We start from the raw sequence: 14,630 nt of genomic DNA, 5'->3' as shown, positions 1-14,630 counted from the left end.
GGGCACTTATTCAAGGAAATACGGTATATCGATCACTTGAGGCTGTGCGCGTTACTTCGTGTTGTTTCATACTTTATATTATCTCATATTACCCAGTTTGTCAGGAAATCAATCGTCGTCGTGTGTTTACGCCCTACAAAAACGTCGCATCAGAGTTTCACGATCTAGCTTCGCAAAGAAATGTACCAGCAGTGTTTTGCCTTGTGTTATTTATTGAATTTTTTTGGCAGCATTTTTTGTTTTGATGTTCTCTTCCTGTCGCGGTTTGCAGGGCGACTTTTAACAGTAAATGAAGCTGTTTTCCAAATTTTTGTCTCAAACGACTATTTATTCCTGTCGCTCTGCTATAGATATAGGTGAAGAGCTCAAATAACAGAAAAGTTTGCGTCACAAGAATTTCTTCACATTATATATGCCAGAAAACCTCAGGCATTACTCTGAATGCCAGAACTTCAGCCTGGGTGAACCAGAAAGGATAGACAATACTTCCCTATATTAACCATCAATGAAAAGCTAAGTAAGTCAAATATCTCAGAGGCGCCCAGACATTAAACTGAATGCCAAGACTTCAGCCTGGGTGAACCAGTAAGGCCGATAGACAACACTTCCCTAGATTAACCTGTGAATGTCAAAGAAAATAAGAATGTTAGGTATCCCAGAAGCACTAAGGGATTACTGTGAATAGCAGAACTTCCGTTCAGCCTGGGTGAACCAGAAAAGATAAACAACACTTTCCCGCATTGACCATGAATGAAAAACTTAAAGTATGTTGTATATCCCAGAAGCGCTCAGGCATTACACTGAATGCCAGGACTTCAGCCTAGGTGAACCAGAAAGGATAGACAATACTTCCCTATATTAACCATCAATGAAAAGCTAAGTAAGTCAAATATCTCAGAGGCGCTCAGGCATTAAACTGAATGCCAGGACTTCAGCCTGGGTGAACCAGTAAGGCCGAGAGACAACACTTCCCTTGATTAACCTGTGAATGTCAAAGAAAATAAGAATGTTAGGTATCCCAGAAGCACTAAGGGATTACTGTGAATAGCAGAACTTCCATTCAGCCTGGGTGAACCAGAAAAGATAAACAACACTTCCCCGTATTGACCATGAATGAAAAAACTTAAAGTATGTTGTATATCCCAGAAGCGCTCAGGCATTACACTGAATGCCAGGACTTCAGCCTGGGTGAACCAGAAAGGATACACAACACTTCCCTATATTGACCATGAATGAAAAGCTAAGTATGTTGTATATCCCAGAAGTGCTCAGGCATTACACTGAATGCCAGGACTTCAAAATGGGTGGACCAGAAAGGATAGACAACACTTCCCTATATTGACAATGAATGAAAACCTAAGTATGTTATATATCCCAGAAGCGCTCAGGCATTACTCTGAATGCCAGGACTTCAGCCTGGGTGAACCAGAAAGGATAGACAACACTTCCCAATATTGACCATGAATAAAAAGCTCAGTATGTTGTATATCCCAGAAGTGCTCAGGCATTACACTGAATGCCAGGACTTCAGCCTGGGTGAACCAGAAAGGATAGACAACACTTCCCTATATTGACCAGGAATGAAAAGCTATGTGAAACTTTGTTATATATCCCAGAAGTGCTCAGGCATTACAGTCAATGCCAGGACTTCAGCCTGGGTGAACCAGAAAGGATAGACAACACTTCCCTATATTGACCATGAATGAAAAGCTATGTAAGTTATATATCCCAGAAGCGCTCAGGCATTACACTGAATGCCAGGACTTCAGCCTGGGTGGACCAGAAAGGATACACAACACTTCCCTATATTGACCACGAATGAAAAGCTATGTATGTTGTATATCCCAGAAGCACTCAGGCATTACACTCAATGCCAGGACTTCAGCCTGGGTGGACCAGAAAGGATAGACAACACTTCCCTATATTGACAATGAATGAAAACCTAAGTATGTTATACATCCCAGAAGCGCTCAGGCATTACTCTGAATGCCAGGACTTCAGCCTGGGTGAACCAGAAAGGATAGACAACACTTCCCTATATTGACCATGAATAAAAAGCTCAGTATGTTGTATATCCCAGAAGTGCTCAGGCATTACACTGAATGCCAGGACTTCAGCCTGGGTGAACCAGAAAGGATAGACAACACTTCCCTATATTGACCAGGAATGAAAAGCTATGTGAAACTTTGTTATATATCCCAGAAGTGCTCAGGCATTACAGTCAATGCCAGGACTTCAGCCTGGGTGAACCAGAAAGGATAGACAACACTTCCCTATATTGACCATGAATGAAAAGCTATGTAAGTTATATATCCCAGAAGCGCTCAGGCATTACACTGAATGCCAGGACTTCAGCCTGGGTGGACCAGAAAGGATACACAACACTTCCCTATATTGACCATGAATGAAAAGCTATGCATGTTGTATATCCCAGAAGCACTCAGGCATTACACTGAATGCCAGGACTTCAGCCTGGGTGGACCAGAAAGGATAGACAACACTTCCCTATATTGACCATGAATGAAAAGCTATGTAAGTTATATATCCCAGAAGCGCTCAGGCATTACACTGAATGCCAGGACTTCAGCCTGGGTGGACCAGAAAGGATACACAACACTTCCCTATATTGACCATGAATGAAAAGCTAAGTATGTTGTATATCCCAGAAGCACTCAGGCATTTTTCTGAATGCCAGGACTTCAGCCTGGGTAAACCAGAAAGGATAGACAACACTTCCCTATATTGATCATGAATAAAAAGTTCAGTATGTTATATATCCCAGAAGTGCTCAGGCATTACTCTGAATGCCAGGACTTCAGCCTGGGGGAACCAGAAAGGATAGACAACACTTCCCTATATTGACAATGAATGAAAAGCTAAGTATGTTGTATATCCCAGAAGCGCTCAGGCATTACTCTGAATGCCAGGACTTCAGCCTGGGTGAACCAGAAAGGATAGACAACACTTCCCTATATTGACCATGAATGAAAAGCTAAGTATGTTGAATATCCCAGAAGCGCTCAGGCATTACACTGAATGCCAGGACTTCACCCTGGGTCAACCAGAAAGGATAGACAACACTTCCCTATATTGACCATGAATGAAAAGCTAAGTATGTTATATATCCCAGAAGTGCTCAGGCATTACACTGAATGCCAGGACTTCAGCCTGGGTGAACCAGAAAGGATAGACAACACTTCCCTATATTGACCATGAATGAAAAGCTATGTATGTTATATATCCCAGGCATTACACTGAATGCGAGGACTTCAGCCTGGGTGAACCAGAAAGGATAGACAACACTTCCCAATATTGACCATGAATGAAAAGCTAAGTATGTTATAAATCCCAGAAGTGCTCTGGTATTACTCTGAATGCCTGGACTTCAGCCTGTGTGAACCAGAAAGGATAGACAACACTTCCCTATATTGACCATGAATGAAAAGCTAGGTATGTTATATATCCCAGAATTGCTCAGGCATTACTCTGAATGAAGGACTTCAGCCTGGGTGAACCAGAAAGGAAAGACATAATTTCCCTCTATTAACAGTGAATGAAAAACTAAGTTTGCTATATCCCAGAAGCTCTCAGGCATTACGCCGAATGCCATATAAATCTTAGAAATATGACAAATAAATATATATCTCAGAAGTGACCAGGCAACACTAAACAAAATAATATTGTTACAGGATAAGACTTCAAGAAAATAGATTTTTTTAAATGATACAATGTTGACTATGCCTTACTTCAATGGGTGCACAGAATTTAAAAATTAAAATGTCATACACTGCAGGCAGAGTACATAAATTAACATCACATGGCTCCTCTTCAAGGAGAAAGAGCAAGTCATCTCTTAACCCCTTCCATCTGAAACAGACAGAAAAAAAAAACAGTGAATAAAGTTTCCACCTTTATAATCCAAGCTTACCATATTTTTGCTGGTAACTGGGTAAAAGTGAAGAACAGCTCCCCTAAAAGTCTGTCGGCCAACTGTCGGCCGGCAGTATGCCAACTGTCCATCAAACTAAGTATCCCAAGTGAGATTTAAAGACATGTATTCCAATAGAAAGTGAAATACCATACTGCAAGCTGGAACTTTTTATGCATGTCAATGCAGAAATGCAGAGTTGTACCTACCCCCCAATATTTGCTTTGCTCTTTAGGAAACACTCAGCAAAGGCTTCCCCAAAAGGAACATCAGGAGAGGCACATTCCTACAAATAAATTGCATGTATCACTCAATAATGAATTAACTGAGCTAAAGTCATTTAATGTTCACTACTAATGGTAGATATATAATCACTGTTCACCACAGATAAAATATGTTCACTTTTATGGACACCTTTCGTCTGCCTTTCTGTAAAGTCAAGAAAGCCAAGGAAGCTCTCACTAATTGATTATAAATAAATTGCATAACAAATACCAGTAGGCTGAATATGTTTTGTGTTATTGTATAATTCCACTATGATGCATGTCATTTAGCATTGCAGGTATAACCTACCTTAATAACTTTGCAGAATACACAGCACTCTGTGTCCAATCCTTGCTTGCAAAGTTCATTGATATATTTTTTGGCATCACCAGCTCTTTGCTTGAGCAGCATTATCAGTGTTTTGTAATCAAGAGTAACTGTCATGAAAAAAGACAAGAAGATAACAAGAAGTTGAAGTTAAAATAGCTACACCAAAGATCTCAAATGTTATACTTTCCCAGATATTTTCTAACACTGCCAAGCATAAAATGGATTCAATAATTACTATCACGTAGCTAGACATATAACATAAAAACATTGCAAAAATAAAAAATAATAAGATAAAAAAAATGTAAAGAGTCAAGATTGGCACACACAAATAACCTGGAAATTTAACTTTAAAGCATCTTCCATTAACTACTATTCCAGTTTTCTCAATGGCATCCCTCTGGCGATTTAAATCTTTTATCGTAGAAAAATAGAAATGAAATAAATTATAATACTGTCAAGACCCTATCAAGGAAACAAACCCGAAATTTCTCCTAAAGTAGCCATAAAAAGTGATCATAGCTAGAAGACTTAGAGGCTCAGCGTAAAATCAAACTCAGCCAATTATGTGATTTTCCTGCCAAGCAGAGATGAGTTCTGATACACCGTGAAACCAGCATTCACAACAAAACATAAGAGAGCAAACTCACTTTTTCCAATCTTAATAAAAATATAAACGTTATGACTTACCCCGGTTCGTCTTAGCTTGAAAATGCTAAGTAACGTTTGCCAAGCTTTTCTTGATCCAGGATCAAGAATTTATTTTATCGATCAACCAAAGATATCTCACCACTTCTCCTTCTTCGAATTTCTGCCGGAAGATGGTAGAAACAACTCCAAATAGAGAGGCGATGGCCACTTTGTTGTTCTGAACATATCGGTCATCCAAGCTTCCGCCATTTTTTAAAAGCTGGACCGTACAAAACGCTTGGAAAATGTGCCACCAACAGGCTACTTCAAAAAACTTGCTGACTCTTATGCCACATTTCTTGAAATTTAAGATAAACCATTCCCTTGACTCATCTGGAGGAGAATGAAGCAATTCAACCCTTCGAAGTGGATCCATAACTGCACTCGACCGCGGGAAACTAAACATTCCCGCTTTTGCTTACGCATATTAATATGAAATCCAATCTCCAAATGTCAATAGGCCGATCCAGCCCCTAATAAACAAAAGGCTTCATTGTACCCAGCAGGAACAGAGATTGTACAAATTCAAGCAACTACTCAGATTACTGCGAGCAATTATCGAAAAAGGCTGTCAAGGCGATGATGGAAACTTATCCGGTTTATGACGTCACTCCATAGCAACCAGCCTTTTCGTATATTTGAACTTCCGTTTACCTGTGGCTCGTGATGATTACATTGATGAAAAAAAAAGTTTGTCTGGGTCACAAATAAAAAAAACAAAAACAAAAACAAAAACAAAAAAACACGGATAAAACTAGTATAGTGCCATCTTACAACTTAAATCCACCAAATAGTGAAATCAACTGAGGAAGACATTAGTGAAAAATAAATGCCTGGTCAAGAGCTTTGCCAGAAACTGATTAAATCGCTGTTAAATAGGCCAGCATAGGTAAAAGCGAAATATGCGTTCCAATAGTGCGCCAGTACATTTCAGGCGATAAAATATAAAAATGCCGTACGAAGAGCTTTTACAAGAAACAAATCAAAATCAGAATTTTCTCGCCATGCACACCAGAATAAATTGACGAAGAAATGTAGGTTTTCATATTTCGAGTAGATTTCATTTAATGGAATGCTGCAGAACTTTTATTGGAAATTTACTATTATGGACAAACCAGCATAAATTGACGGAGTAATATAGGTTTTATTATTTCGAGTAGATGTTATTAAATAGAAATGCCGCAGAACCTTTTCATAGAAACCGATCAAACCGAAATTCATTGCTGTGTTGACCAGCATAAATTGATGGAGAAAAGTAGTTTTAATATTTCGAGTAGATTTCGTTTGATAGCAATGCCGCGGAGGTTTTTTATTAGAAACAGATTAAAAGGAAATTTATGTTACATAGACCAGTTTAAAGTGACGGAGAAACTGTTGGTTTAAATATTTCGAGTAGATTTCATTCGACGGAAATGCCGCAGAACTTTTCTTGAAACGGATCAAATCCAAATTTACGGTTATGTAGACCAATATAAATTGACGAAAAATGTAGCTTTTAATAGTTCGAGTATATTTACTGAATTCGATAGAAATGCCAGGGAACCTTTACTTGAAACAGATCAAATCGAAATTTAGCGTCACATAGACCAATGTAAATTAACAAGAAAGTTAGGTTTTCATATCTCGAGAAAAATCGATTTGACTTAAATAACGAAGGAAAAATTATATTACTTCCCAAATAGTTGACAAATAATTTCTAGGCTGTCTTAAAATCAATGCAAAGATAGGACAATGACGACAAATATTGGCAAACGTCAGGGAAAGGTCTCCGCATAAACCCACACTATTGTTTTCTTTTATCAAATAATTGTAAACACAATGGAATATAGGTTTGTACTTAAGATCTTTTTGAAGGAATATAATGGTCTCATCATTACTATTCTCAGACGAACAAGAACATTGAAAAAACCCTTGCTAAAGGTGGTTTACACGTTACGTCATGGCTGCCATGTTGGTGGACGTCAACGACTGATGGACGTCAACGACTGATGGATATCTCATTAGCTTCTTTTCTTCGTTCACCAGCATTTGTTCCTTTCACCATTGTTACCCGTGTTTCTAGAGATTGATTACAAACCACCAATCATTTACTCTTTTAACATTTGGAATTTTGATAAAGCATGTGTATTTTTATGGACAAACGTGCAAATCAGGAATGCTATTTACACAAAAAAGTTATTCATTGATTGCCGAATCAAGTTAGTTGTGTTTCGTTTTCTTTTATGATGAAGAATAACATGGAAATTTAAGAAATTTGAAACATATGGACGTACACATCCAATTCAATATATTGATATTTGTGTAGAGAAGCTCGTTTATTTTATCACCGAAGTGCGAAACAAAAATGCAAAGTAGTCATTAAAATTGAGTTTTATTGTGTCTTCGCGTTTGAAAGTTAGTACCTCTTTGAATAGTATATCACAATGGCTGACGTTTTGCTGGTTCACATATGAGTATTCTCTTTAAGACTAAATCTTAGGTAATCCATTGAACCTTTTAAATCAAGTTGTACTTGGAAAAGGGTATCACGTTTTGCTCTTCAGACCAGGCATTTCGTTTTAAAGTAGTAATTAGTTAATTCATTTACTCCTTAGTCCAAGTAGAGGGAAGATCCTCTGGGTAGTCACTCGGGTGTAACACAAGAAAGCAGAAAAAACAAATATTGCCAAACAACTGTAGTTTCGTCTTACATTTAAGCTTATAATCGCAATGAAACTGACAAAAAAAATTACAAATGTTTGCTGTATATATAATCATACCAAATGTGGAGCTTAATTGCTTTTCGTCTTGGCTCTTGTAGCTAAAATCAAATTCTTAGAGATTGTTCCAACACTACAAACTATTTCCGGGGATTTGGTCTAAGAATCATGGAGCCTTATTTTGTATTGCCTGAGCCTTCACGGCTAAATTTAAATTCAAACATTTTGCTCCTAAAGTTTGGATAAATTTTTCCAACCTATGTTCTGTGTTACATTCGAAAACTGTCGGCTTTATAGATGGATCTTTTTCTCCGAAAAAAGCATCATGGCAAGCTAAGGTTTAAAACGGATATTCAATTCTTCTGATTGGGCTTTCTATGACTTGCCATGATGCTTTTTCGTTTTAACTTCTACACATCATCTCGTGCAAAGAATTGAAGTTAAAAAAAATTAAGGGTAGACAAAATTGAGTCAGAATCGATTTTAAAAGAAACGAAACGGAATTTTCTAGATTGTTTTATTTTTTCTGAGAGTATAAATTGGTGTTTACTTCAATATTAAGCACGAAATGCTGTTTATTTATTTTTGGCGGGAAATTTAAAACGAACACTTGTTAAAATTTTTGCCGTAAAAGTTGCCATGGGGAACTCTGTGCAAATTGGTCCAAATTTTCCCGCCAAAAGTCTTAGTGTATATATACGACGCCTACTTAATTAATTGACTTGTAATTAGAGAAAATCAAAACAAATAAACGCCTTGTTGAAAGAGCTCTTTTTTCACGCTAGCGGGAAGAACGGCCGCCATCTTGGAAGTCGCAATGTTATGCGCAGAAAAGGTTGTGCAGTGCAAAACAAGGGAATCACCTTAATTTGAAAATAATATTAGGCTTAAAGCATGGCGATCAGTTGCACAACAAAAATGAGATATTTTCTATAACTCCATTGTTTTACAATCAACTGAACTTGCAACGTGGCTGAGCTGAAAACGACTGAAAATCACCTTGATCAAAGAGAGATTCACCAGAAATAAAACAATAAAGAAAAACAATTCATTTTTTGTTTGAAGTTTTCCTAAATTTTTAAGTCTGACTAGTTTTGAATTTCAGACATTCGTTTCAGACAAGTATGTGCGTGTGTACATGCGATAAATCCAGGTTGTTCAAGCTTTCATTACAGACCAGCAGGCCAGACTGACAAGCGCAGATAGCTAATTAAAAAAAAAAAAAGCAAACAGAATAACTCACCGATTTGGAAGTTTTCTTGTTTTCCTTTTCTTGAATTTCTTGATTGATTGATAACTTCATCCTACGCCTGACGCTGTGCCGATAAAAGAGATGAGTGAAATTTATACCGTGAAAACGTGGATAGTTATATTAGGGTAAGGACTTTTTATTGTGCATGAATAATGAGGATCAATCTTGGGATCACAAGACTCGCTAGAGCCATCACGCTTTAGATAGGTGTTTGGCAGGCTATATCGTTGCTATGGTAATCTAGCGAGACAGTAAGGGCCGGTTATTTACACGAGGTCTAACACAAACCACGGTTCTACGCATGTAATCAGTGGGGCTCAGGTTATCTTAATAAAACGGGTGATTTGATTAAATAAATGTCTTTCTACCGATAGCTTTGTTAGAAGATTTTTCTAACACTTTGGTAAGGTTGATTCCTCTGTATTATTCTTTCTTACACGACCTCAGTTCTACCTTGGGAACTAGTTCAGCCTCTAATCTGAGTGAGAATGTTGCTGACCGGCTTATAAGGGAGAAACTTACAAACCTGTCAATCTTCATGCTTCGTCATCATTTCTCACTTAGTGAATCACGTAAAGTTACGTGAGACAGTTCATGCATACTAAGGATGTATTTCTTACTCTTATGGTCAAGGTCGGGAAAAATTACCAATTAAAAGAAATAAAATTATACTAAGAGAGATAACTACAGATGAGATAGCCTTCGAAGACTGTTACATAACAAGCCTTCGAAGAATGTTACATAACAACAGACTAAACAGAAAATTCGGAGAAGAAAGGGTGTACCCCAAGGTACCACGTCTAAGAGAGCTAAGTCCTGTTCGTGGGTTAGTTACCTAAATCAGTGTAAATTCAGTGTAAATTCAGTGCAGAGGTGTTGATCGCACCAAATTAAAATTTAAGAAATATTTTCCTCATCGGGAATTGGACATGGAGTTATCCTAAAAACGAGAATATCAAAGGGGTTGAAAATACAAGAAGGTTAATTTCCAGGAAATTCCTGAACGGGATCAGGTTAAGTTATTTTCTTCGCAATGGAAACAGCTTTTCGCGAGAACCACTCCAATATTCAAAAACAAACCGCAATTTACGTAGACATATCTGTCTCCATGTCGACTCACGACCAAAAGGAATACGAAATGATCAACATGCTTATCACAACTTTTAACTGGATGGCTTATAGTAAAATATTATTTCCATTCATTTTCCCAACACTTTAATAAGTTTAAAAACATGTTTAATGAAAATTGTTGCTAGATGCCAATTTTGTCTTTTAACAGCTTTTAGCCTTCTTGACATTGTTCACAAAGAGAAGTGTTCAGATAAAAGGTCCAGCTAAATCGAGGATTTTTTAGGATGCAGTTTTTGCTAAACTATGTTTGAATAACCGGCCGGCCCTAAGTGTTTCTCTGATACCATTGAGAACCGAGAGAGAAGTAGCATTACCTCATCAAAACGATAGAGCTGTCAGAGTTAGAGGAAGTCACAGATCGAAGAAATGCTTTTACTGTTTTGATTGTAGCTTATGAAATTTTTGACTTCGGTTGACTTCAGATTACAAAAACTTGGTTACGGCCAGGCTTAGATGTTACAAACCTGGCTGAGCTAAATCGGTACAAAACTAAATAGCTAACCTTATTGCTGGATGTCATTCTTTTCTTCTTCCTCCCTTAAAGTACTCGATTGCAAGATTTTTTCATCTTATGAAGCTGTCCTAACAAGAAATATCATAAGAATAAACCCACACCCATCTTATGGTAAGTGCTCTCTTCAAGTAAAAGGCATTGTTTGAGCCCCTTATCTGATATTGACAATGGGTGTCAAATGAAGGAAGACACTTTTTTAAGGAAAACTCGTCCTAATAGAGCCCATAAAAACTACCAGTTTAATACAGTCAGATAAATGAATGTTAAACATCTTTATTTGGGATATTGGTTCATAATATGCCACCCCCAAGTATTTTATCAGGTATCTCTGTCAAGTCACTTGAAACAATTGATACTCGCGGGTGAAGTGAGGAGAAAGCCAATGTGAGAATCAAGTATCTTCAACTAAGATCACAAGATCTGATATTCATGCTGGTGTTGTCATCCGGCGCGGATGTAATGAAAACCTCATTCCTCGTCATGATGCCAATAAATTGAATGATTGATTCAGAAAACAAATTCTAAACCAAAAATTTTAGACCACTCGACTTTCTCTCTTTTCTGGCGGAGGTTAGAAGAAATGTAAATAACAGACGCGTTTAAACAGATTTAACGTTAAAATACTAATGTGAGAGAAACTGGGTACAGAATAGTAATAAGTAAAGAATTAAAGATAAATGGGTATTTAAGCGGTCAATACATTATCAGTAAAGTACACATTTCTCGCTGTTATCCTAAAAGTCACGTGGTTCATCAAGAACTGTCATGGCGGCTGGTACAACTACAGAAGATTTGTCTTACACTGAAATGTGTGACATGCTCTTCCTTTTTAAGTTTGCTATAAGAATTAATTTTACTACAGCGATTACGAATGACGCGAATACTATATTTCTAACCAAAATGTGTATATACGCAGGTCATTTACCTTGAAAGAGTCGTGGCATAATGACATCCATCCGTCCCGGCATCTTCGTCGTCCAATTCAAACCTCTCGCTTCGGCGACCTCGAAGAAACACTCTCCCACCCTAACAGAACGGACAATATCTAAGGTATTTGGATTGAAATGAAATATATCCTGGCTCCAAAGAAGCTGAAAAAGACGGTGTTATTTCTTGTAGCTCATATCGTCTTTCCACGTGCAAGACTGATCTCAAATATGAATATTAATGCTTCAAAATTATTTGTAATTCAAATGAGTTTTCCGAGCGAAAACCATCGGAGCAGCTCTTCGTTAAATTTCTAGAAATGATAATGATCAGGTGATTAGCTGTAGGCTGATTTTAAACTCAATCACTGAATTTTGTTCGTTTCGCCTACGAGACGGTCTGCTAACGACCAGTTGGTTTGCTGACGTCTTAGGTCGTTTCGCCAACGTCTCAGGTCACTTCGCTCACGTCTCATAGGTCGGAAAGGTTGTCACTCTTGCTCCCGAATCGGGTTACGCGAGTCGCGTGAGTGTAAGATTCACCCAGTTTCGGCGCTTCGTAGGTCTACTTTGGTTTATCTTACCGTAGATAAATTAAAACCTTCCAAGTTTGTCCTTTTTTCAGTTTGGTGTCGAAATTACTTGAGTTGCATCAAATGGACTTTCTACGTGTATCTAATTGACTTTGTCGATGCATCGAATCGACTCTCATATGTATATGTATCGAAAAGACCCAATTCCCCTACGACGTTTCGGTCGATTAGAAGTGAATCAAGTTCTGCCGATGGAATCATTAAGAGACGTTGGCGAACTACATGAGGTGTTGAGGAAACGACCTAAGACGTTAGCGAACCTTCGTTTGCGAAACGACTCTTAGGCGAAACAACTGGTTACCGCTCACTTGGTATTTCTGTGGCACTATCTCTCTTTAAGGGAAGGGGGTAGGCGAAACGAGGGACGTAAACGTCAAGCCTAACTGACCCCTTTCAAAGATACAGAAGTATCGTAGACGGTCATTTGTGTTTATTGAATAAAAACTATTTTCAATCATCACTTAATTGCACCTATAAAATGAACTACTCAAACAAACAAACAAACAAGCAAAAAAATAACTACATAATAAAAAAATATTTAAAGATCTTCAAATCGTGGTGGGTAACAAATCAAAGACTGTGTGCTTGAAAGGACTTCACTTCAAGGAGTTAATGAAGGGACCAATACAATCTTACTGCGGAGAGGGATACGGGAAAATGGAAAAACATTGACAACTCTAGCTTTCGGCTTTATGAACCAAAATGTACGGGATTATGGTATAAAAATAAATTGGCGGCCCATTTAGGAAGAGTTTTTTAAGGATAATTTTTTTGATACCAAAGCCATGGCTAGGTCATACGCAAAAAAGTCCAGGTTCAGTGGGAAAAGCGGGTAGAATAATAAGAAGACCCTACAAAGCTTGGAGAATGGCGGTGCTTTCCACGATGGCCGACAAACACTTATTAGTAAAATTGAAAGGAACGAAAACAAACAAACAAACAAACAAATGTCGACAAAAGTTAATCATCCTAGCCTAGACTTGTTTGATACGTTATCTCGGCAGCAAATGACTTCACATCAGGTTCTTCGATACTTTAGTTAAGGTCTACTCTATAATATCTCTTATTTAGAAGAATACTTATTTGTACAAGGCAGACGAGCGTTCATTTTTTGTTCCTTACAATATACTACGTTGTCATAATTTTAGCTATAAATAAATTTTAAAAATCGATTTCTATGTTTTGGACTATCGTGAAGACAGCTCTTTTCACACTAGAAGTTTCCTTGGCCATCTTTTCCTACGCTATGTTACCTTGTAATTCCATCTTCTCCGCATTTAAAGAGTACATTTACTTATGCATGTAAGTTGTAAAAGAGCTATCAAAATCGCGTACGAAAATGTAGTAACAATCTTGTGAATAAAAAAGTCAATAAAGTACATCGTGTGACCCACTCTAGGACTATAACGAGAACCCAAGATCGACTGTCTGTCCAGGTTCCAAACGGACAATGTGAGTGTGTTGCCTGGGTGCACCGTAACGACCAGCGGAGACTGCATAACTGCCAGGCGCCACTTCTACCTGGACGTCTTCCATTCGCTGGAGCTTGAGACAAAGAAAATTTAGAAAAGACATGAATATCGAGGGTCCACTAACACGATTCATATAGGAAATGTTATATAAAAATGCTCTGGTACAAATTTAACGAAACAGTAAGTGTTCGGCAGTCAGTTACTTCACTCAAAGTATAAAACGGAGGCAGTGTGGCTGAGTGGTTAGAGTGTCGGACTCGTAATCCGCCGCTCCCGGGTTCGAGTCCCCCACCCTGACCACTGGATTTGTTTCACGGTAGCCCCGAGTTCAGATCCTTGGCCACGCTTGTAAATAGCCAACTGGTTTGCCTCCGGCCGGTTGGGGTTCTTAATGACGTTCTTAATGATGTTATGTTCAATTTAGACCATTTGTTTCATTTGTTTGCAAGCACCACAATGGAAACTACTGGTTCACCAGTAATTGTGTAATCCTATAAAAAGACTTTTTTTTTTTTTTTTTTTAATTACGTGATCAGAGAGCGTGCGGAAAAATTGAATAGGGATAGTTGAATGCACAAATAAAAATATCCAATTATCTTCCGGGAAAGATTGTTCAAAAGCATACTAAAGGCTTCAAAGGTATCGTTTGTTTAAAAGAGAGACAGTATCACTGCCTTGAGTAACGGTAAAGGTAACTGGCCCACCTAGCCGGACTTTATCCTGGTATCCCTGTGGCATGAGACAACCAGGAGTATTACTACCCTCCCCCCCCCCCTCCTTCGATAGGATGCTAGTCCATTGTAAGGTTACCCCCTCACTTTTCATCTGGCTCCC

The 14,630-nt window shown here is 38.1% G+C and overlaps 3 protein-coding genes across 5 annotated transcripts in view; all 3 read right to left on the bottom strand.

Annotated features, from left to right (window-relative positions):
- Window positions 1-51: 51 nt before the first annotated feature.
- LOC148741492 (uncharacterized) lies at window positions 52-5,834 on the bottom strand. 3 transcript variants are annotated; one of them, XM_088762001.1, is made up of 5 exons: window positions 5,310-5,834; window positions 4,502-4,629; window positions 4,138-4,214; window positions 3,747-3,867; window positions 52-982 (listed from the first exon to the last, which is right to left on the bottom strand). In XM_088762001.1, exons 2-5 carry the CDS (start codon window positions 4,601-4,603, stop codon window positions 932-934), a joined length of 351 nt encoding a protein of 116 aa, XP_088618127.1. In that variant the 5' UTR covers window positions 4,604-4,629; window positions 5,310-5,834; the 3' UTR covers window positions 52-931. The 3 variants fall into 3 exon arrangements, with proteins under 3 accessions (XP_088618127.1, XP_088618119.1, XP_088618132.1); XM_088761993.1 differs by having other exon boundaries at window positions 5,210-5,830; XM_088762006.1 differs by having other exon boundaries at window positions 3,787-3,867; window positions 5,210-5,830.
- A 3,004-nt stretch (window positions 5,835-8,838) lies between these two features.
- LOC148741491 (uncharacterized) lies at window positions 8,839-11,911 on the bottom strand (the record flags this gene model as incomplete). The annotated part of the gene is made up of 4 exons (XM_088732626.1): window positions 8,839-8,907; window positions 9,152-9,224; window positions 10,606-10,681; window positions 11,731-11,911. Coding segments are annotated over 4 exons (399 nt in total), but the record flags the coding sequence as incomplete, so codon positions are not given.
- An 828-nt stretch (window positions 11,912-12,739) lies between these two features.
- LOC111321287 (A-kinase-interacting protein 1) overlaps window positions 12,740-14,630 on the bottom strand; it is a 13,804-nt gene continuing 11,913 nt past the window's right edge. The window contains exon 5 of the mRNA XM_022924129.2: window positions 12,740-13,869. Coding sequence (XP_022779864.2) covers window positions 13,726-13,869 — 144 coding nt within the window. The 3' untranslated portion in view covers window positions 12,740-13,725. The remainder of the gene's footprint in view (window positions 13,870-14,630) is intronic.

This window comes from Stylophora pistillata, chromosome 1 (genome assembly GCF_964205215.1).
Source record: "Stylophora pistillata chromosome 1, jaStyPist1.2, whole genome shotgun sequence".
Classification (NCBI taxonomy): domain Eukaryota; kingdom Metazoa; phylum Cnidaria; class Anthozoa; order Scleractinia; family Pocilloporidae; genus Stylophora; species Stylophora pistillata.
This window is presented reverse-complemented; position numbering and strand designations above follow the sequence as displayed.

What these genes read in the sequence shown, in the direction of transcription:
- LOC148741492 (XM_088762001.1), bottom strand. Translation starts at nt 4,603, where the DNA reads ATGCTGCTCAAGCAAAGAGCTGGTGATGCCAAAAAATATATCAATGAA. An exon ending in TATTCTGCAAAGTTATTAAG is followed by an intron (nt 4,215 to 4,501) that starts GTAGGTTATACC and finishes ATTTATTTGTAG; the next exon opens with GAATGTGCCTCTCCTGATGT. An exon ending in AATTCTGTGCACCCATTGAA is followed by an intron (nt 983 to 3,746) that starts GTAAGGCATAGT and finishes TGACATTCACAG; the next exon opens with GTTAATCAAGGGAAGTGTTG.